At 62.5% G+C, this 20,488-nt stretch overlaps 2 protein-coding genes across 11 annotated transcripts; both read left to right on the top strand.

Moving 5' to 3' along the window:
* Positions 1–1,346: 1,346 nt before the first annotated feature.
* On the top strand, positions 1,347–4,258 carry LY6E (lymphocyte antigen 6 family member E). Its single transcript, XM_037166656.2, has 4 exons — positions 1,347–1,430; positions 2,875–2,974; positions 3,179–3,298; positions 3,376–4,258. The coding sequence occupies exons 2-4, from the start codon at positions 2,923–2,925 to the stop codon at positions 3,597–3,599; spliced, it is 396 nt and encodes a 131-aa protein (XP_037022551.1). The 5' UTR covers positions 1,347–1,430; positions 2,875–2,922; the 3' UTR covers positions 3,600–4,258.
* A 7,756-nt stretch (positions 4,259–12,014) lies between these two features.
* Positions 12,015–15,802, top strand: LY6L (lymphocyte antigen 6 family member L). Of its 10 annotated transcripts, none has more exons than XM_053660880.1 (6): positions 12,015–12,346; positions 12,681–12,806; positions 12,957–13,073; positions 14,607–14,700; positions 14,848–15,079; positions 15,209–15,802. In XM_053660880.1, the coding sequence occupies exons 1-6, from the start codon at positions 12,166–12,168 to the stop codon at positions 15,278–15,280; spliced, it is 822 nt and encodes a 273-aa protein (XP_053516855.1). In that variant the 5' UTR covers positions 12,015–12,165; the 3' UTR covers positions 15,281–15,802. The 10 variants fall into 10 exon arrangements, with proteins under 10 accessions (XP_053516855.1, XP_053516854.1, XP_053516852.1 ...); XM_053660879.1 differs by having other exon boundaries at positions 12,016–12,346; positions 14,848–15,104; positions 15,235–15,801; XM_053660877.1 differs by having other exon boundaries at positions 12,016–12,346; positions 14,848–15,104; positions 15,209–15,799.
* The last annotated feature ends 4,686 nt before the right edge of the window (positions 15,803–20,488 follow it).

Genomic DNA, 20,488 nt, shown 5'->3' with positions numbered 1-20,488 from the left:
TCCTCCCCAGCAGGGCAGTAGTGGGGGGGTGGGGGTGCCCAGGGTGTGGGGTGCGCAGGCCACAGCGAGTCTGAGCGGCCCATCACGAGGCACATCAGCTCTGCAGGCGCTGGCCCGGGCCTTTAGGACTCCTGGGGTTTCTGGCACCTGAGGCCGGAGCCCACCGTCAGATAGTAAGGTCTGTGTGGAAAGGAGGGGCCACAGGGTCACAGCAGGACAAACTACAGGGCCCTCAGGGGACATCAGGATATGTGGCCGCAACAGTTGCCGGCTAAGATGTGTCTGGCTGGACTGCAAGCCCTGTGGGGTGCTGGTCAGACCCAGGCCAGGCTGGGCACAGCAGGTGCGTCGTGAGTGCGCACTGACGCACAAGGCGCTGGGTGGCCACCTGGACACTGGTCAGGCCTCTGCAACCCATGTGGAGGGTCAGGGCAGGCTGGCTTTGTGAGCAGACCCTTAGCTGCAGACTGGGCAGCTCCAGCGAGTATGCAGAAGGCTGGGGTCCATCCTGAGCAGAGGGGTCCTGGTCCGGGTGGGGGCCTCGTAGGAGGTGGCTCCGTGCTCCGGGAAGGGGCCTCCAGGGCCTGCAAAGGCTTGTCCAGCTGGTGGCGGTGGCTGCCCACAACACTGCCCAGAAGCCACAGAAGCCAGAGGCCCCTCCAGCCTCCAGCTGTGGGTCTGGTCACCACCACCCCACCCCACAGCTAACAGCTCAGCCCAAGATGAGCCTAATGTAGGAAGCTTTGGAAAACCTTTGTTCACCCAAAACCCCAGGCGCTCTGGGAGAGTGATAAGGCCATTTGGGAAAAGCAAACAGCCGGATAGTCAGTAGGATTGGGACTAGCACCCCCGCTGATAGAACCAATTATCACATTCTGCTTCTGTATCCCGCTTTTGTCACGTGGACAGGAAGACCCCCCTAAGCTATATAACCCCCCCAAGAATCCTTTGTTCGGGGCTCAGAATTTGGAGACAGACTTCTCTGGGCGCGTAAATAATAAACCTCGTACTCCAGAATCCCTCCGTGTCTGGTTGCTTCGTTTTCCTATAACGAGCCCGGGCCGGTCCCCTCACGGCCCCTGCCCGGCTCTGCATAAGGGAGTTCAGCTACTGCCCGGCCATCCGCCCTGGACGCACTCGCTGCGCGGTGCTCTGGCCCTCGCGGGTCAGCCACTTGTGGGTCTTCCAGCTCCAGCGGGAGCGCCCCTCCCCCACTCCTCCGCCCCGCCCGAGACCGGGAGGCAGCGAGCAGGCGCCCGGAGGTGGGTCCTCTCCGCCCCCGGCCCCGAACGCCAGTACTGGAATGTCCGACCCCGCCCGCGCCGGCCCTGGCTCCGCCTCCGGCCCGCCCAGCCAACCGCCCGCGCCGCAGCAGTCCTCCGAGTCTGGCTTGGATTGCTCAGCCCGGTGGTGGAGCTGCGTCCAGCGCGGTGAGTCGCCAGGCCCGGGCGGGGCATGCGGGGGGCGCGGGACGGGGGCGCGGGACGGAGGCCCGGGCGCCGAGGAAGATGCTCGGTAGGGCGCGGAGGGGATCGAGCGAGGGGGCCGCCTGGCGAGGCGCAGAAGAGGCCGGGCCAGGCTGGGAGTCGGGGAGCTGGTGGGCGCAGCCCCTGTGGCTGAGTCTGCGCTCCCAGCCCCTCTGCCCTGCCGAATCTTTCCAAAGATCTGAGGCGGGAGCGTGCGGAGACCACCGCCTGGTGCCCTCCGTGGCTGGCAGTCCAGGGCTGCGCAGGCACTAGGGACGCATCACCCAAATCTAGGTTCCCCGGGGCCCCTCACTGGGGAAGCGGGGTGAGCTTTCCTGATCTGAGGAGGGGCTGGGGTCTTGGCGGCGACAGGGAGGACTGCCTCAGGGGGTCGGCCACCCGGGGACCGGAGCCCGCCCGGCCGGCGGTGCTGCTCCCTGCTTGGCACAGACACGCAAATATGTGAGGTGCCTGGGTGCCCAGGACCCCTGCGCCCGGCCACCTGGTCCCTCCTCATCCATGGGGACCGGGACAGGCTCCTGCCTCTCCTGCCCACCGGAGTCACCCGATGCCTGCGAGCCTGGCGGAGGAGTTGGGAGTCCGGTCCCGGTGACAGTGGCCGGAAGCGCAGCGGCGGCCCCTTCGCCTGACACCGTGGATCCACTCTGGGCGGCTCAGCCTGCCTGGCCGGATGCCTGGCTGGGGACGCCAGGAACGCTGGCTGTGACAGCGTGTGGCTGTGCATACCGGAGCTTCTATGAGGACAGCTCCGGGCTCCTCCACGCCCAAACCTCACTTTAGAGAAGAGGCAGGAACCCGCTGCTTTTTCCCTGAACTGCCTGGCCTCAGGGTCAGGTGCCTGCTGGGCTCAGCACTGTTCTGGAGAGGCCTCAGCCCTGGCCCGAGCTGGGCAGCAGGGCCTGGGGGCCACTCTCAGTCCCCACCAGGCGGCTGCCAAGTCTGTTCGTTCTCTCTCTGGTGTTCTTCCTCCGGAGGCCTGAAAATCCACCTCCCCCGCCACAGCTGCCCCGGCAGATGGCACTGGGGAGGCCCCTCCTCCCACACCCGGCCTCCTGCTGAACAGAACAGAATGGAAACCCCAGCTAGCCACCTGAAAGTGCTTTCCTACCCACTGCCACGGGCCTTTGCCCAAGGGGTCAGAGGACACAGGGCAGCCCCACGACTCACCCACCACCCACCCACTACCAGAGAAGCGCCTGTGCCCCCCCACCCCCCAAGCTCAGCCAGCCACAGGCTGGGGAGGGCCCCAGCTAGAAGGGTCTGCACCGAGTGAGGGGAGGGGGGAGCAGGACGACCCCACATTCTTGCCCGACTTGTGGGGCCCCCAGGCTCCTTGTGCCAGTGGGAGCCCGGGTCCCACCCCCCTCAAGCTGTGTCTCCGAAGCAGGGGTGTTCTGGTCATGCGAGACGCAGACAGGAGCCTGCCCCAGACAAGATGAAAGTCTTCCTGCCGCTGCTGCTGGTGGTCCTTCTGGGGGCAGAGCAAGGTGAGGCCCCCGGGCTGCTGCGCCCTCCGCGCAGATTCCCTACCCACCCTCCCGAGCTGTTACCAGGGGTCCTTCCAGGCTGTCTCCCAGGGACCTGTTCTGTGTCACCCAAGAGGCCCCTCTCCCCCCGCCAGCTGCCCCTGCCCCCTCCTGCCCCAACGCCTGCCCTCGGGGCAGCCTGCAGCCTGTCCCCTCCTTCCGCAGCCGACTCCCTCATGTGCTTCTCTTGCGTGAACCAGAAAAGCAACTTCTACTGCCTGAAGCCCACCGTCTGCTCGGACTCTGACAACTACTGCGTGACTATCTCTGCCGCCGCGGGCATCGGTGAGCGCTGGCCAGGCCTTCCCTGCCCCCGGCCCCCGGCCCCAGCCTCTCCACTCACAGCCTGTTTCCTGGTGCAGGGAACATGGTGGACTTTGGCCACAGCCTGAACAAGGGCTGCTCCCCGGTCTGCCCAGCACCCCCCAACGTCAACCTCGGGGTGGCATCCATGGGCACCTACTGCTGCCAGAGTTCCCTGTGCAACATCAGCGCGGCCGACGGCGGTCTGCGGGCCAGCGCCGCCGTGCTCGGCGCTGGGCTCCTGCTCAGCCTGCTGGCGGCCCTCCTGCGGCTCGGACCCTGACTGAGGATCCCTGTGCTGGCCGACCCCCACAGCTCAGGAAGGAAAGCCCAGCTGCACCCAGCCCCGCTGCCCTCATCCCTGCCTGACCCTGCCCCCACGGCCTCAGTTCCCACCGCCGGGCCTGTTCCCTGCACCTGCCTCCGTCCCCAGAGGGGCCGGCTCCCCAGAGTCAGAGTGGGTGATGTGACCCTCCTCAGATGAGGGTCCCCTGGTGCCTACAGCTCCAGGAGTCAGAACCGATCTTGCGGAACCCACTTTGAGGCACACCTAAGCCCCAGGGCCTGTCCCACTCTGGGCCCTGTGCGACCCCAGACAGCGGCATGGAAGATGTGTTTCGTGGCACTGTGTCTCTGAAGGGGGCGCATGCTGTGATTGCAGGTCCACCCGTCCGTGTGGAAGGCACGTCTGTGTGGTCTTGCTGGCCACGCTGAGGGAGGGGCAGGAGTAAGCGGCCGGAGAGCCCCAAGCTCCAGCACCAGGGGCGTCTCCGCACCCCACACCCACTCACTTCCACAGCAGCCTCCAGGTCCAGGCTGCTGGGCCCAGGACTCAGCTCCCACCCCAAATCCAGCTGTGGCCCCATCTGACCCCCCACCCTTTACCCCCACACCAGGGCCCTCCTACTGCTTTGTGCCTCAAATAAACAGCTGTTCCCTCCCCTTCCTGCTCCGCTGTGGCTGCCTGGGAACCCCCATCCCAGCCAGGTGCTTGGGGACTCCCCTGCTGTCCTGCTCTTCCCTGAGACCCACTTGGGGACAGTAGGGGGAGGGGACCCCAAGTCCACAGCTGCCTGTGAGGCCTAGAAGGGAACCTCACCTCACGGCTTCCACATCCGCCTTCCCGGCTGAGCAGGGAAGCAGGGGGGGCGACCTGCCTCTGGGAGGGAGGCGGGACCCTACACAGGGAGGAGGGGGCTGGTCAGGGGAAAGCGCGAGGGCGCCCGGGCCTTGGGGCCAGGACGCTGGGGTCGGTCAGGCCAAGGAGGAGGGAGGAGCCTGGCTGGCCAGGCGGGAGCTCGGCACACGCGCTGAACGAGACCTTTCACAAGGGCCTGTGGGGGCAGGCGGAGGGCTCCCTGGAGGAGGCCTTCACCCTGGCTAGAGGGCCGGGGTGCTGCTCCTAAGCCCCCAGCCATCCCTGCTGTGTGCCCATGCCCCCTTGGCAAACCTGTGGTGGTCTTCAGGGACCTGAGGGTGGAGGCCCCAGGGCAGCAGCCAGTGGGGTGTGCTGTGGACGATGTGTGTTCGCGGCCAGGGGGTGGGAGACGGAGGGTGAGTGGATGAGGGCAGGGGTTCAAACCTTCATTCCTCAGGGCGCTTTGGGCAGCGGCGCAGTCCTGGTCCTTCCAGGCGGGCCGGACAGTGTGCCTACGTCCAGGGCCTAAGCAACCCTATCCAGGGATGTGGGACAGTTGTCACCACGGAGGCTCAAGATTCCAGCCTGACTCCTGGGGCCCCTGAGGTCAGCAGCCAGGGAGGACCTTTGCACAGGGTGGTCACCGTGAAACCAAAACAGTGTCCTCATCGCCATGGCCACAGAGGGGGGCCGGCAGGCCCACGGAGCCGGAGTGAGAGACAAAAAACAGCCCCCAGAGAGGCCGTCAGGAGGAGGGTCTGCCCCAGGGGTCAGCCACCCGCCCAGCGGGCAGACAAGGGGAGGGACACAAGCCCAGCCAACCTCGGAGCAGCCTGCTTGCACCACGGACAGTGAAAACCTGAATCAGTGGAACGGAGCCGTATTAAAACCAGATGAACTCAGGGGCCACAGGTGACCCCTGGAACACAGGTGACGTCGTCACAGGAGCCGGCCGTCTGAGTTCTGGGTTCTCACGTAAAATTCGGGAGCCACACTGCCCACTCAAACCACAGGCAACTTTGCAGGAGGGACTGAGGCCAGGTGAAGCCCGCACAGCTGGGGGGAGCCCTGGGGCAGGCCACCTGTGCCACTCGACACTCTGTGCTCCTTCCACTGGGCACCGGCTGCTGTCCCAGGGACACTCCCGGGTCATCCATCCTTCTTCCCACAACTACAGAATTGTCCCCAAGTTGCTAAGTGGAAACGGCACGGAGGTTGCAGCCACTTGCCCTGCTGGGTCTGTGACCCTGAGGCCCAGGGTTCCATCTGCTTTAGGCGAGCACCAGGTCCCTCCAGGGCAGGGTGGAGGCAGCCCGACCTCCAGGGGCGCCAGCCAGGTCCCTGCAGGGAGGGAGCGGAGTTGGTGGGAGGAGGAACCCAGGGCTGAGTTTCGGTTTCCTAGGGTTAGCAGCCTGTGGGAGGAGCGGTAGGGAGGGGAGGGGTGTGGGGACCCTGGAGGCAGAGTGCAGGGGAAGGAAAAGGAAAGCTTGTCCAGGGCCCCGCCCTGACATCTGCCCAGGTGGCAGTGAGGGGCCAGGCACAGTGCTGTCCAGCTGGGCACACTGGTCAGGGGTCTGGACTCCCTGGTCTCAGTGCCTGGGTGACAGCCCCCACTTCCCTGCCTCCACCCACGGTGGGGGTCTCTGGGGGTGAACAGGCATGTCCAGTGGGGTGGGGCTCACAGCAGGCCCAGAGAGCCCCTGTCCCTCTGGGTGGCTCCCCGGCCCCGCCTCCAGGAGGAAGGCCAGTCCTGTGGTCCTGCCCAGCCTCCCACGGCCCCGTGGCACCCACACCTGGAGAGACAGCCCTGCCAGGCCCTGCACCTCCGCCTCCCAGTCCTTAGCACCTGCCGTGCTCCCTGGAGGTGGGCAGTGCCCGAGACCACGCTGCAGGGACTTGGGGCAGGAGCGGACTGGCAGGCCCTGGGAGCCCCACCCCGGGGAGTCTTCTGGGACCTTCCTAGGAAGTAACCTCACAAGGGTGGCTTGGGAAGGACAGCCCCAGAGATGACCGAGAACGAGACAGGTGGCTCTGACGTCTTCAGGTGGAAGGCACTAAACACCTTGGCAGGAAGTGGGAAGTGCCCGAGGTTCCAGATCCAGGTGGGGGTGGAGGGGGCGGGACGGAGGCTGATTGGGCCGGCGTGGCCGCTGCGCCCTGGGCGCCCACCCTCGGCATCAGGTGGGCAGGAACCCTGAGGCCCGTGTGCAGGTGGCACCTGCCCTCACCCCTTGAAGATAGCAATGGGGCAGCGTGGGGGAGGCTGGCCGCGCAGCCTGGAGCCCGCCCTCCCCACCCCCACCCCTGCGGGTCCTTCGAACAGTGGTCACTCCGCTTCCCAGTCTCTGGCCTCGCTGCCCTGCTTTTGTGCGGAGTGGGGGGGTCTCTCGGATCCTCTCTGTAATACCAGACAGAAAGAGCCCACCCCTTCTGACGGGGCTCCCCCTCCCCCGCCACCCAGGACCATGCCCCTTCCCCATCTTCCCCCAGCCTCTCTGTTGCCTGCCCCCAGCCTCAGGACCCCTCCTCCAGGAAGTCCATGGGCCAGCATGGATACTGAGGCAGCCAGGGAAGAGCAGCCACCTGTCGTGGGACCAGGCTGAGTCGGAGACCAGCCGCACCGGTCCCCGACTGTGCCCCAGGCCCAGCTTCCACTAGGCAGGGCCTTCCGGGCAGAGCCCCCACTGCTGGCCCATGAGTGTGCCACACCGACCATGCTCCAGGTCCCTCACTGACAGTCCCTGTGACCGTGACCGCAGGAGGGACATTGTGGAGCCTGGCCAGGGCCCAGGACTTGGGGTACTGGCAGCACTCGGGCCAGAACCCAAGCAGGGGCAAGACAGGGCTCAGAGGCGGGAGGGGTGTGGTCCCTCTGCCCCGCCAGGTTCTTGGCTGAGACCCCAGACGAAGGGCAGAACAGTGGGAGGAAGACCCGCAGTAGCTCCGTGATACGGGTGCCTCCTGTGTGCACGGGGGAGAACCCCGAAAACGCCACCCCTTCCACACCCCCTCCAGCTGCGGGCCCTCCAAGACGTGGGTGTGGGGCCGCCAGTTACGGGGGTGTTTCTGGAAAAGCCCTGTGAAGAGGAGACCCCTCACCCCTGCAGACCCCCTGCAAACCCGCTCCTCTCACCAAAGGGCACCTGCACTCGGGGCCTCTCCCGAATCTGCTCTCCGTTAAAAATAACCAGACTGAAATAAGAGGCACATTTGGGGGGGCAGTTTCTGTTCCCCTTCACCCCTAGGAAGCCCAGGATGCACGAGCCCCCCTCTCCTGAGCTGGCGGCCCCACCCTGCCCCTCCAGGGACCCTCCAGCCCCATGTGCTCATGGGTACAGTCCCCTCTCCTCCTTTTCCTCCAGGAAACCTGCTGTTTCTGGGACATCCACGCAGCCGAAGACCTTGGGCTGCAGCCAAAAAGCAGACACCTCCCTTCAGATCTGCCTGGGTACTTGGGTGAGGCTGCCACCTCCCCCCTGTCCAACAGAGAAAACGGGGCTCCGGGGTCCCTTGGGGAAGAGGTCAGGGCTTGGGGGGGCTGCATTGGGGGGAAAGGACACCGAGTCTGGGGAGGAGGTTTTTCACGCTGACTCATAGGGGAGGAGGGTGTGGGCTCTGGTTTCGATTTCCTGGAACTCAGGCGTGAAGAAAACAGGCCCCAGGGGGGATGGCGGGGGGGGGGGGGGCGGCGGCAAGGAAGTCGAGGGGGCTGTCGGTCTCCATCTTGTTCACTCCTCATCCCTCCCTGGCCTTCCTGTGCACCCCGCCTACACACGCACCATCCCACACCCCGCCCCACGAGGAGACACCAGGAGACCCGGGAAAGGGGCCAGGCGAGGCCGGGCTCACGGCAGGAGAGGAGGCTGTCGGGGGCGGGGGCAGAGCGCAGGAGCAGCACCCTGGGCGCCCCTCTGGGAGGTCCTGGGCCCTGGGGGCGGGGGGTGAGACAGGAGAGTGAGAAGTTAGGAAAATTCCCCTGCAAATGGAATAGACCGGAGACAGACCCCTGGGCCCAGCGGCAGAGCAGTTGACAGCCAGGTGCGGAGGGTCACCAGGGCAGAAGGCCTGCCGGGGCAAGACTGGGAGAGCAGAGACCTCGCCCAGGGGGTGACCTCTCCTCCCCCAGCCGTGCCCCCTGGAGAGAACATCTGGGCCTCGGCCGTGTGTCCGCTCCAGGCCCAGAAAAGCACAAAACCAGGTGGGCGTCACCAGGGCCAAGTGCAGTGACTGAGGACTTGCTCGCCTGGCCACTGGTGAGTCGTGGAGACCACGGCCCTGAAAAGACCCTCCTGGAGGGCTGACGAATGTCCTGCGAAGCCCAGCCCTGAGGCCACCCCTGAGGTTCCCGCCTGCGAGAGAGAAAGCCTCGGGACACAGCACCCAGCCTGCCCCGCTCCTGTCCTCTCCGCCACTTCTTTCCTCACAGGCAGGAGGCGTGGGCTCCCCACTGCTTCCTCTGCGCTGAGCCCTCCCCAGTCTCGCTGCCTGGCCACTGCCCCCAACGTGCCTCACAGTCACGTGGACTCGGTGTCGGGAGAATGCTGGGGGACTCAGGAGCTGGACAAGTTTTGTTTAAGGTAAATAGTTAACAAGCCTGGTAGGTAATGCATGTGTTACAGCCATTGTTCCAGAAACCGCAGGAGCCACGCCGACCGCATCCCAGCCCGGTGTTCCAGGGAGGCAGGCGGCCCTCCGCTGCCGCCGGGCGCAGCTGACCGACCACCCAGGGCGAGAGCGCTGCAGGTTTCTCACTCATCTGGCTCCCCCTGCGTTTCAGATCCCACACCACACTTGGTTCTCCGTTGTTGAAAGGCCGGCCTGACCGGAAGCACGGGGCCATCTGCCCAGGTCGCCGGCATCTGAAGGAAGCGCCCGAGGAGAGCAGTCCCTGTCCCTGCCCATCGGGCCAGGCGGTGACGGGCTCCCCGTCCTCTCCCAGGGGACCCCACATGCTGCACTGGCTGGAGGCCGCCCACCTGGGGCGCAGACCCTGCCTGTGGGGAAGCCGGCGTGGAAAGCCGTGCGGGGGTGCAGACCCCGCGCCGGGGATGACACGCACGTTGGCGAGCTCGCGGCAGGCACAGGGCGTCACGGCGCAGAGGTGTGCTCCTGGAAGGTGTGTTCCGCTCCCATCCACCGGTGTCACCCCAGTGGGGTGAAAAAAAAGAACGTGAATTCTGGGACCCAGAGAGAGGCAGCAGACAGCACAGGACGAGCTCCGAGACTGGCCTGCTGTTGCTGGCCAGCAGCTAGCATCCTGGTTGCCAGGAAACGCCTCCCAGCACCAAGGTAGAGTGAACAGTGAACCGAGGCAGGGCGGGGGAGGGAGACCCGTCTCACCCACTGACTCCGCCGTCCTGAGCCTGGTCCCATCGTGCCGACAGGTGTTCCAGGCTCACCAGAAACACGAGGTTAGCCTTGGGGACGGAGCCCTTGAAACTCTGTGTATCATCCCCATTATCTGGGAAGGAAAGCCCTTGAAACTGCTTTTATCCCCAGGCCTGGAAGGCAGGAGAGGGTCCATAGTGCCCAAAGGAAGAAGCCCCTTGGTTAACACCTTGGTAGTCACGGCCCCCACCCAGGTGGCACCACCTTTACCTGTCAGTCAGTACGTGACCTCCTCACCCCTCACCCCACCATGTAAGTCCTCAGAACAAAGGACATACAGACAGTGTGTGCCCGGGTCACAAGGGCTCAGACACCACCTTCACTGCTTGTGGTCTCTGGTAGGGCACGGACACTGGACCTCTTGTGGTCTCCTGGAGTCCGGGGGGGCCGCCCCTGCAGTTCCTGAAACAGTAGCTTTTCACACACATTAACTGCCAGTCATACCAACTATCACCTTATACTAGAACTTTCCAACGCTTGAATCTCCCGTCAGAACCAGGTCTCTCCCAGGAACCAAAGGAGACTGGGGTGGCGTGAGAGGAGGACAGAGAAGAGGACCGGACTGGAGACAGACGCTGGGAGTCGAGGGTCAGGGGAAGGGCCGGGATGCCGCTGGGATGAGGCAATGGGGGGTGAGTCGAGGGACGCCCGGCGGCAGGAGGGCGGCAGGAAGGCCGTCCCGGGGCAGCTGCCAGCCCTGGGGGAGAGAGAGGTTTTCCAGAAAGGAGACGAGGAGGAGACTGGGACAGTGGCTTATTTGGGGTGAGGGAGACTGGGTCAGAGCGCCATCTTACTTTAAAATGTACTTTTGTTGCAAAAAATAAATATAAATAAATTTAAAAATAAAATAAAGAAGAGCCATGTGGCCACCTGACACCGGAATGAGGGCACCTGGGCGTCGGGAGCTGCCCCTGAGGGGCCGGCCCTGGAGGACTGGGCCCCGGGAGGGGTGAGAGGGGAGGGCAGTGTCTCCAGCCCGCACCTGGTTCCAGTCCAGCCCTCAGAGCTGGCGCGTCCCCAGGGGGCAGCACCGCAGGGGAGACGTCCCAGCACACTCCTGCCCTGCCCTCGGGGCAGAGACGACGCTGTGGCTGGGTCAACAGCTTAGGGCTGTGCGTGGACAAAGATTCTCTGCTTGACCAAACTCTAGTCAGGCTCCTGAACCTTCTCCTGGGCCCTCCCTCCTACAGTCCAGTTTCAGGGGGAAAGCTCCCAGTCTGGCTATCTGATGGGCTCCTCGTCCTGATATGGGAAACTTTGAAAAACCTCTGTTTAACCTTTATTTGCCCAGGCCCCAGGCGCCCTGGGGAGAATGATGGGGCTGTCTAGGATAAGTAAACAACAGTGCATTAGCTAGGACTGAGATTAACACCCCTGCTGTTAAAACTGACCCTCAGGTTTGGCCTTTGTCCTCTGCTTCTACCCCTTAGCTAGAGCTAACCTCCGCATTCCGCTTCTGTATCCCGCCTTGCCACGTAGACAGAAGACCCTGTAGACTATAAAAACCCCAAGAATCCTTTGTTCATTGCTCAGAATTTGGAAATGATTCCTCTGAGCCCATGCACGTTAACAATAAACCTCGTACTCCAAAATCCCTCGGTGTTTGGTCGCTTCATTTCCCACAACAGTCCCACCCCCACGCCGGTGAAGCTGGACATCTGACCTGCCTTCAGCGAGGGTCCTGGAAGGTCCGTTTAGCTGCCCCACCCATGCCTCCTCTTAGTGAGTTTCCTTCGCTGACCCCTTGGCTGCCCATCCCCAGCCGCCAGACTGCCGCCCAGGGCCCCCCCACCACCACCCACGGCAGCAGGAGCCCCCTCTGTGTGAGCAAGTGTCACTGACTCTTTAACATGGGCCCTGCGAGGACAGGCTCCTGAGGAGCAAGAATAAAAGACAGGACAAAGGCGAGAGTTGGTGGGGCCTGGCAGGTGAGGGGGAGCTGCGTGCGTGGGTGGTGGGTGGTGCGGGGAGTGGGGTGCGGCCCCCCTCTGCAGGGCCCCCCTGGCATCTTCTCTGGGAGGCTGCTGATCGTGGCTGGCCTAAGCTCAGAGCCTTCCCCCAGCTCTGGCCCCTCCCAGAGCGCCCCTCCCACAGGAAAGGGGCCCCCAGAACTCCTAAAGAATGAAAACAATCAGGATTTCCTCCACCAGAACCCCTCCCCCCTTCAGCTCCTCCAGCCCGGCAGCCCCCGCCCCGCCCCGCCGGGCCCTGCAGCCTTTCTTTCCCTGGGTGCCTGCTCCAGGTCTGGCTTGTGAGGTTTCTGCCCCTGGGCTGCCCTCGTGTCATCTCTGATTGTCCAGATGTCACCTGTTCTCTCGCTCCAATGACCCCCTGCCCCCGCCCCCTGCCCTTCAAGCTTTCCACCTCCCCCCACCCCCAGACCACCAGGCTGCTTCCTGCTGCACCTGCCGAGGCCTCTCTGCTCAGCCATCCACGGGCCGGAGGCAGAGACCCAATCTGGTCCCCGTGTCCCCGTGGAGAGAACCGGGCCCTGCCTCCAGAAGGTTTGCTCTAGGGAGAGAAGGATGCATTGGCGCCCACGCTGTGGGTCCCCCGCGGAGAGGCCTGGCCCCGCCTGCTGCTCCAGCTGGAGCGGGCTGGTGGCGGCGGCGGCGGCGGCCATCCCCGAGACCCCAGGAGGCTCTCCCTAGGGTGGGAGCTGCAGGGGAAGGGCGGACGGGCCCCCACACCAGGTGCTCTGGGGGGAGGGGCAGCCAGAGGGTCAGGGGACTGGGAGGAGGGCCACTGAGGGACAGAGGGGAGGGGTGGCGCTGCCGGGGGAGCCGGGGGATCTGGGGGTGCTCAGGACGAAACCTCCTTCTCGTGATGCCCCCGCAGCCCCACGCGCCATGGAGGGGACGCTTCTAGCACTGTGGGCTCTCCTGGTGGGCTGGGACGCAGGCCTGCTCCGGCGCGGCCCCGGGGCTGCCCCGCAGGGCTTTGTGGGCAGCACCTCACAGCCAGGTAAGGGGCGGGCTGGGGGCCCGTGGCGGTGAGGGGCCTCTGGGGCTCCGGGGCTGGCGGCCCGGCTCCTGTCGGGGCTCTCTCCGCCCCCGCACCGCGAGCTCCGGCGGGCGCGGCCCTGCTCCAGCGAAGCTCCGGGCTGCCCCGCAGGCAGGAACCTGACCTGCTACCGGTGCTTCAAAGTCGCCAGCGCGGCGCTGTGCGCGCCCACCGCCTGCTCCCCCTCGGACCGCGTCTGCGTCTCTCACGCCGTGAGCTTCTTTCTACGTGAGTCCGGGGGTGGCGGGGGCAGCGCGGCCTCTCCCCGATAGCGCTGGGCTCTTGGGCTCTCTGCGGGGCGTGGTGTGGGGGCGCAGCTCTCTCCTGCAGGCGGACTCTGAATCTGGGCCACCCTCCCTCTCCTCCCTTTGGAGTACTTCTGTCACTCAGTGTCCCTCCCCTAGGCTCTGTCAGCTGGGCAGAGGCTGCGGTGTCCCTGAGTTGCCCGGAGAGCAGACAGGCCAGAGGCTTGTCTGTGGGAGCAGACGCTGCACCCAGGACCTGCCACCTGCCGGCCACAGGTGCTGCTCACCTGGCCATCCGCTGGCAGGGCTGACTGTGCGCACACCCGCTAGGACTCCACTTCATAAACAAGCCTTACAGGAGATTATAAACTCAGATCGGACATGTGCCAGGACCACTGAAATGTCACTGGCCACCAGAAGGACACAAATAGCCGGAGACAGCGGGAGGGGGACAGACCACCTGGTCTCTGAGAATCCACACTCAGTCTGCTGGTTCTGCGGACCAGGTGCGCAGCAGCCCCTGGGAACCTGCCAGCTACAGCAGAGACACCTCCTCTGTGGCTTGGAGTCCTGGGGGCCGCGGGCCGGCTTCTGTGGTCAGTGCCCCACAATGCACCTGGGGCCTCCCGCGCCTGCCTTTCCGATCTCGGTGCCAGAACGCTCGTCGCTCCATCACTGGGCTTCCTGGGGCTGAACCCACAACTGGAGGCCCCAGTGACAAGTGTGGGCACCAGCGGACAGGGTGGCTCTGCCACCGCCACTCCCCTGCCTCCTTTCACCTTCACCTTTCTGTTAAAGTTCGAGGCAGACTGGTACGCCCACGAGACCCAGACCCTCCTCCTGGTCCCGTTCCACGCGTCCCGACCCACGGTGATTGCCTGTCCCTGTTCAGTACTGAGAGAAGGGACCAGCAGGTGGCTTGCAGGGGCAGCAGCACTTTGGCCGAGTATTTGTGCCTTTCCTCCCAGTTTGGCTCTCTTTACCAGCCACCTGGCCCGAGTGTTGTGACGTCACAGCTTCTCGGCCTGAACTGGCAACTGGAGGCCGTGTCTGGTGCCTCCTGGGAGCGGGGAGGCTGGGAATTGGGAGGGTTCTCACTCACAGACCCCTCGCCTGCCCGCCACCTTTGCCAAGAGGTGTCCCCCCTGAGCCCTGGGGCAGGGTGGGAGTGGGGGCGGGCAGCTGCTCAAGGTTGGGACCCAGGGACCCTCTGGACGAGGTGCCCACCTCTCCCCTGAGAGGGTGAGGCGTCCTACAACGGACCGATAACGCCACAGGCAGCGGGGCTCAGCGTGGCTCACCCTGACCGGCACCGGCCTCATGGTGCTGTGCGAGGCCGGCAGCGGTGCTCCCTCCCCAGGCGGCCCTCCCCCCACAGCTCTGCTCCTCCCGCAGGACCTTCCACGTCTCTGCCGTGTCCTTAAAGGAGCAGCCGGGAGAGCGGAGCCAGGGGCTGAGCACGCTCAGGCCTTTGTGGTGACGTCCCTGTCCTCTCTGCTCTGCTTCTCCCTCAAAGGCCCTGGGCTGCCCAGGGCGGCCGGGCCAGTGTGTTTCAGGTCAGAGCTGCCCCTGGGGTCAGACCTGGACCCTGACTTTGCTGTGACCGGAAGGTGACCTTGGGCAGCCCTGCCCCTGGGCCCTGCAGGGTGTGGGCTGTGACAGGTGGGAGGAGCTGTCTGGTAGGGCTTGTGCAGCCGGCCGTCCTCTGAGCCCTCCTTCCTGGACCCCGGAGACCACCTGCCTTCTCTCTTCTGCAGAATCCGGGGTGAAGGTTTCTCTCAGCAAGCGCTGCGCCCCCCGGTGCCCCAGCGCCAACGCGGTGCACGAGTGGCCCTCAGAAACCCAGGTTTCTGGGTTTCTCGGCAGCATCGCTCGGCACTGCTGCAACCACAGCCTCTGCAACCGGGCGCCCCCAGGCCTGGGGCGGCCCCGGGTCCTGCAGGGGGCGCTGCTGCTCCCGCTGGGCCTCGCCCTCTCGGGGGCCCTGCTGTGAGCACCCTCCCTCGGCCTGCAGGTGCCCCTGTGCGCCCACCCCAGCCTGGGCCCTGCCTCCCTCTCTGCCACCCTGGGTGGGACACCGGCTCCTGGGGTGGGGGGTGCCACCGCCTTCCCCCCCAGACCGGGCGCACCTCCTGTCCCCACAGGGGCCTCAGCCGCACAGACTGGAGAACCAGCAGCCCCGGTCCCTGATGGGGAATGAACCTTTCGGAGTTGGAGGCGGCAGCCCCCTCCCTGTACAAGGTTTCTGGTCCTGAACAGGCCGTCCCAGGCCCCGTGAGGGGCAGGACGAGCCTGGGCAAGGGCGGACGGGGGCTCCAGCCCTGACTCTGGCTCCTCGGCCAACCTCTCCCTGGTCCCGGCTGCCTGTGTCCAAGGAGCCTCAGGCGGTCACACTGTGAGTGGGACCACAACCGTCACTCCTTCCAGAGACAATAAACTTCTTGTCTGACCGCACCCCTTCCTGCTCCGCCCACCGCGCCCAGACCACGTCCCCCGTGCCCCGTCCCAGCCCTCAGCAGACCTCTGTGCTCATGTGCCACCCACACCCGGGTCCTGGTCACATCTGGACAAAACCATCAAGCTGGGCCACCGGCAGCAGAGCACGGGGACAGCCCCTGCGTCCCAGACCCAGCACAGAGGAAGCAGCAGTCACAGGCTCAGGTCCGGGTCCTCAGCAGGACCAGCTGGCCCTGAGGGGGTGGGTGAGGAGTCTGGAGGGCCTGGGGCAGGTGGCAGGGGTGGGTCTGCCCACCCAGGGCGGTGGGAAGCAAAGACACTGGGAGGGGACAGTGGGCTGTGGGGCTGGAGGCAGTGCGGGCCCACGAGGGGGCCGGAGGCGCCCGTGATGGTCTGGCGCCTGGCCTGGGGATGGGCTGCACAGGTGAGGGCTGGCTTGGGGCTGTGGGCTGGGCCGGGTCACCCATGGGACACCCTGGCGGATGGGGAGATGGAGGACAGGTGAGAGCAGGGCCCCAGGTATGGAGGACAAGCCCGAGGCACCCCTGGGGGCGGTTTGAGTGCCCCAAAGGCACAGCAACCCAAACTGTAGAGGGGTCTCGAGGCCAAACCCTCAGCAGGCAACTCCGGAGCCTCTGATGGGACTCCTCACAGGGCAGTGACTTCCAGGGACAGCGTCAGAGCGGGACAGCCCCTGCGCCCTGCACAGGTGATCGCTGACACGTGGCAGTTGTCACGTAAATGCGTGGCAGCAGCCGAGTTGCTGGGGCCTGACAAGGCGCAGGGTGTGGTCTCACGCACGGCGGGAACTGCGTGGAATTGACCCAACGCGGCTGCCCTGTCTGTCTCGGTGGTCACGCCTCCTGGATCATTCCAGATGGGAATCCGAGTGATTATGTGGCGTGGGCTTGCGGGGCCCAGCTGATAGGGGCCACTTGGGTTCGTCGGAGCTGAAGCTTGAGCAGGGGAATGGGGGCTCCCAGAGACCGAGCCAGTCGGTTCACACCGACATCTGCGCGGTGGGCCAGGCTGCCCGCCCCAGCACACGGGAGCGCTGGGTCCTCGCTCCTGCCCCCACGCCCAGGTCCTGGGGCCTACCCCCCTCAGCCCCCACCCCCGTCCGGCTCCAGGGCCGCACCCCTGCCCTCACAATTGCATGCACCCCTACCCCCAATCTCCCACTAGCCGCCATTCCCTCCACGGACTGAGAGGGGCTGGCCACCTCCCAGTTCCCCAGGGCCTTTGCGGACCAGGACCCTGAGGCCCCCCGTGCCAAGGAGACTGCTGGTTGGCAGAGGCCCTGAATCCCCATCCCGGAGCAGAAGCCCCTCCTGTTCGCTGCACTCGCTGTGCTGTACGTTTGCCTGTGAGCTGAAGCCCCGCCCGGTCCCTGCACTGCCCAGGCAGGCCTGTCACCATCTACGGCTCCTGTCTCTCCACACCGGGCGCTGGGAGTCCCTGGTGGCCTGAGCTTCAGGCCAGTGCTGAGGGGAAGGGATTGTGTTTGGGGGGAGGGTCAGGGGTCTTCCCTCAGAGCTGTGCTCGCCTGGTCAGAGCGGCTTTGATCCCAAGAGGACACTAAGACCCCCGGGCTCCTTTTTCCCTGCACACCCTCCTTCCTCATGAGCCCGGCGCAGCCACAGGAGCAGGGCTGGTGCCCCCCGTGGTGCAGCTGCGCCCCCTGCAGTCCAACCGGGCGACCGAAAGAGGAGCCTCAGATGACTGGGACCTGCCAGGCGGACTGTGCGGCTTCGGGGAAATCCTCCGAGGTGGCGTTGGAAAACCCAGGCTGCCTTCTGAGAGGTGCACCCGTGGACTTGGCGTCCAAGCCAGATACACCATGGACTTCAGCATGAACTTCAGCTGAACTGCCATTCCTACCAGGGTGTCAGTCGGGGTGGGGGGCTGCTGGGGGCCTGAACACCACAAACCCTCTAAAACCTGGACTGACGCAGAAGCCAGAACTGCAACTCAGTGTAGAGAGGGGGGGGGGGGGGGTGGGTCTGTGCTAAAATTTGAAAAGTCTGCCCAAAGGGTTACGTAGAGCAGTTTTTGTGCTTGTTTGCAACTTTTTGGAAAGATTTGGAGTTATTTCAAAATGAAAAGTTTAGACTATGAGCCTCTGAACAGAAAGAATACTGTCTTTATTCTTCTTTCATATAAACTCAGAAGAATCTAAATTTTATCTGAACTACAACCCCTCACTGCATCCCAGACATTTCAGGAAGTGGTGTATTTATTTGTTCTAGACTTTAAAATTTTTTAATTGGTTTTTTATTGATCATGCCATTACAGTTCTATTCCCCCCTTCATTCCCCTCCACCCTGCACACCCCATCCTCCACCATTCCCCCCTTTAGTTTATGACCACGTGTCTCAAGTTCTTTAGATTCTATATTTCCCATGCTATTCTTGCCCTCCCCCCATCTATTTTCTACCTACTGTCTATGCTACTTATTTTCTGTACCTTCTCCCCCCTTCTCCTCCTCCCACTCCCCTGTTGCTAACCCTCCACATAATCTTCATTTCTATGGTTCACTCCTGATCTAGCCGTCCTCTTAATTTGCTTTTGTTTTAGGTGTGGTTGTTGATCATTGTGAGTTTGCTGTCCTTTCACTCTTCATCTTTTTTATCTTCTTTTTCTTAGGTAAGTCCCTTTAACATTTCATATAATAAGGGCTTGGTGATGATGAACTCCTTGAATTTGATCTTATCTGAGAAGCACTTTATCTGTCCTTTTATTGTAAATGAAAGTTTTGCTGGATAGAGCAATCTTGGTTGTAGGTCTTTGGATTTCATGACTTGGAATACTTCTTTCCAGCCCCTTCTTGCCTGTAAGGTCTCTTTTGAGAAATCAGCTGACAGTCTAATGGGAACTCCTTTGTAGGTGACTGTCCCCTTATCTCTTGCTGCTTCTAGGATTCTCTCCTTCATTTGAATCTTGGCTAATGTAATGATGATGTGCCTTGGTGTGTTTCTTCTTGGGTCCAACTTCTTTGGGACTTTCTGAGCTTCCTGGATTTCCTGGAAGTCTATTTCCTTTGCCAGATTGGGGAAGTTCTCTTATTATTTGTTCAAATAAGGTTTCCATGCGTGACTGTTCCTCTTCTTCTTCTGGTACCCCTATAATTCGAAGGTTAGAGCGTTTAAAGATGTCCTGGAGGTTCCTAAGCCTCTCCTCATTTTTTTGAATTCTTGTTTCTTCATATTTTTCTTTTTGGTCATTTTTTTCTTCCTTCTGGTCTACTCCCTTGATTTGAGTCCCAGTTTCCTTTCCATTACTATTGGTTTCCTGTGCATTACCATTTGTTTCAATTAGTTTAGCCTTCATATGTTTGTCTACTTTGTGACTAAAATCAACCAGTTCTGTGAGCATCCTGATCACCAGTGTTTTGAACTGTGCATCTGAAAGTTTGGCTATTTCTTCATCGCTTAGATTTATTGGCTCTGGGGCTCTGAGTTGTTCTTGAGCCGTGTTTTTATCTGTTTGTGCCTGTTAGGTATGAGGAGCGGAGCCATAGTTGTTTAGCAGGGCGGGGCCACCCAGGTCCCTGGTCTGTGACGCTCTATGTGGGGGCGGGGTCAGAGAGAGAGCAATGGCGGTCCTCTCCACTCGCCCAGTGTGCCTCACCGCTCGCCCCCACCTGTTTATCTGAGCGCAAAAGTGCAAGCCCACTGCCCTGGGCCGTTTGGTCTCAGTGCTCGCCTCTTCACTAGTTTATCTGTGTGAGAATGCACGACCGACTGCAGACAGCCAGCCGCGCCTCTTCCCTGGGTTCCGCCCATTGCTGGCCCGCACCTGGGATCTGCGCCTTCGGCTGCCTGTGCACCCCCTGGGTCTGGGCTCTTTTTTGCCGGACCCGCTCCGCTGCTGGCTTCGCCCCTCTCACTGGTTTAGCTGAGTGGCTTGGTGTTTTCGGTCTCCGTATTGTCGATTTTCTGTGAGGTATGATTACGTTTATTGTTGTTAAAACTTTATTGTTTTTAGATTTGGTTGTGCAAGGACGCAAAGTGTTTCCACCTGCGCCTTCATCTTGGCGGAAGTCCTGTTCTAGACGTTTTTAAAAGATATGTAAAATACTCTCCTTTTAAAGACTGTGTTCATTTGAGTTGTGCTTCTTTTTAATTTTTACATGTGAAACTTTGTGTTTATCTCTTATTTTGTTAATTTCTAACTGAACTGCATCTGTGTCAGAGACTGTGGTGTTGAGTTCTGAGGTGAAGAAGGACCCTGCAGCCACGGCTGGTGTGGCTCAGTAGATTGAGCACCAGCCTGAGAACCAAAGGGTCACCAGTTTGAATCCCAGTCAGGGCACCTGTCTGGGTTGTGGGCCAGGTCCCCAGTGGAGGCACATGACAGGCAACCACACATGGATGTTTCTCTCCCTCTCTTTAACCCCAACCCTTCCCCCGTCTCTAAAAATAAATAAATAATTTTTTTTTTTAAAAAAGAAGGCTCCTCTGGCTGGTGTAGCTCAGTGGATTGAGCGCGGGCCTGCGAACCAGACAATCGCGGTTCGATTCCCAGTCAGGGCACATGCCTGGGTTGCAGGCCAGTTCCCAGCAGGGGATGCACGAAAGGCAACCCTACATTGATGTTTCTCTCCTTCTCTCCCTCCCTTCCCCTCTAAAGATAAATAAATAAAATCTTTAAAAAAAAAGATCTGTGGCTGGTGTAGCTCAGTGGATTGAGCGCGGGCCTGAGAACCAGACAATCACGGTTCGATTCCCAGTCAGGGCACATGCCTGGGTTGCATGCTGGTTCCCTGCAGGCCAGTTCCCAGCAGGGGATGCACAAAAGGCAACCATACATTGATGCTTCTCTCCCTCTCTCCTTCCCTTCCCCTCTAAAGATAAATAAATAAATATTTTTTAAAAAAAGGCTCCTGAGAAACGATAAAATCTGGACACTTTGAACAAAATCAAGGACCAGAGGCCTTGC

The sequence above is a fragment of the Artibeus jamaicensis genome, unplaced genomic scaffold, assembly GCF_021234435.1.
Source record: "Artibeus jamaicensis isolate MK-2021 breed Jamaican fruit bat unplaced genomic scaffold, CSHL_Jam_final scaffold_916, whole genome shotgun sequence".
Taxonomy (NCBI): Eukaryota; Metazoa; Chordata; class Mammalia; order Chiroptera; family Phyllostomidae; genus Artibeus; species Artibeus jamaicensis.
This window is presented reverse-complemented; position numbering and strand designations above follow the sequence as displayed.

Bases quoted from the DNA above. Each gene is read 5' to 3' on its own strand.
- LY6E (XM_037166656.2), top strand. From the start codon at position 2,923: ATGAAAGTCTTCCTGCCGCTGCTGCTGGTGGTCCTTCTGGGGGCAGAG. The intron at 2,975-3,178 runs GTGAGGCCCCCG...CTCCTTCCGCAG, and splicing joins CCTTCTGGGGGCAGAGCAAG to CCGACTCCCTCATGTGCTTC. The intron at 3,299-3,375 runs GTGAGCGCTGGC...TTCCTGGTGCAG, and splicing joins CTCTGCCGCCGCGGGCATCG to GGAACATGGTGGACTTTGGC.
- LY6L (XM_053660876.1), top strand. From the start codon at position 12,166: ATGACCCCCTGCCCCCGCCCCCTGCCCTTCAAGCTTTCCACCTCCCCC. The intron at 12,347-12,680 runs GTTTGCTCTAGG...ATGCCCCCGCAG, and splicing joins CCGGGCCCTGCCTCCAGAAG to CCCCACGCGCCATGGAGGGG. The intron at 12,807-12,956 runs GTAAGGGGCGGG...GCTGCCCCGCAG, and splicing joins GGGCAGCACCTCACAGCCAG to GCAGGAACCTGACCTGCTAC.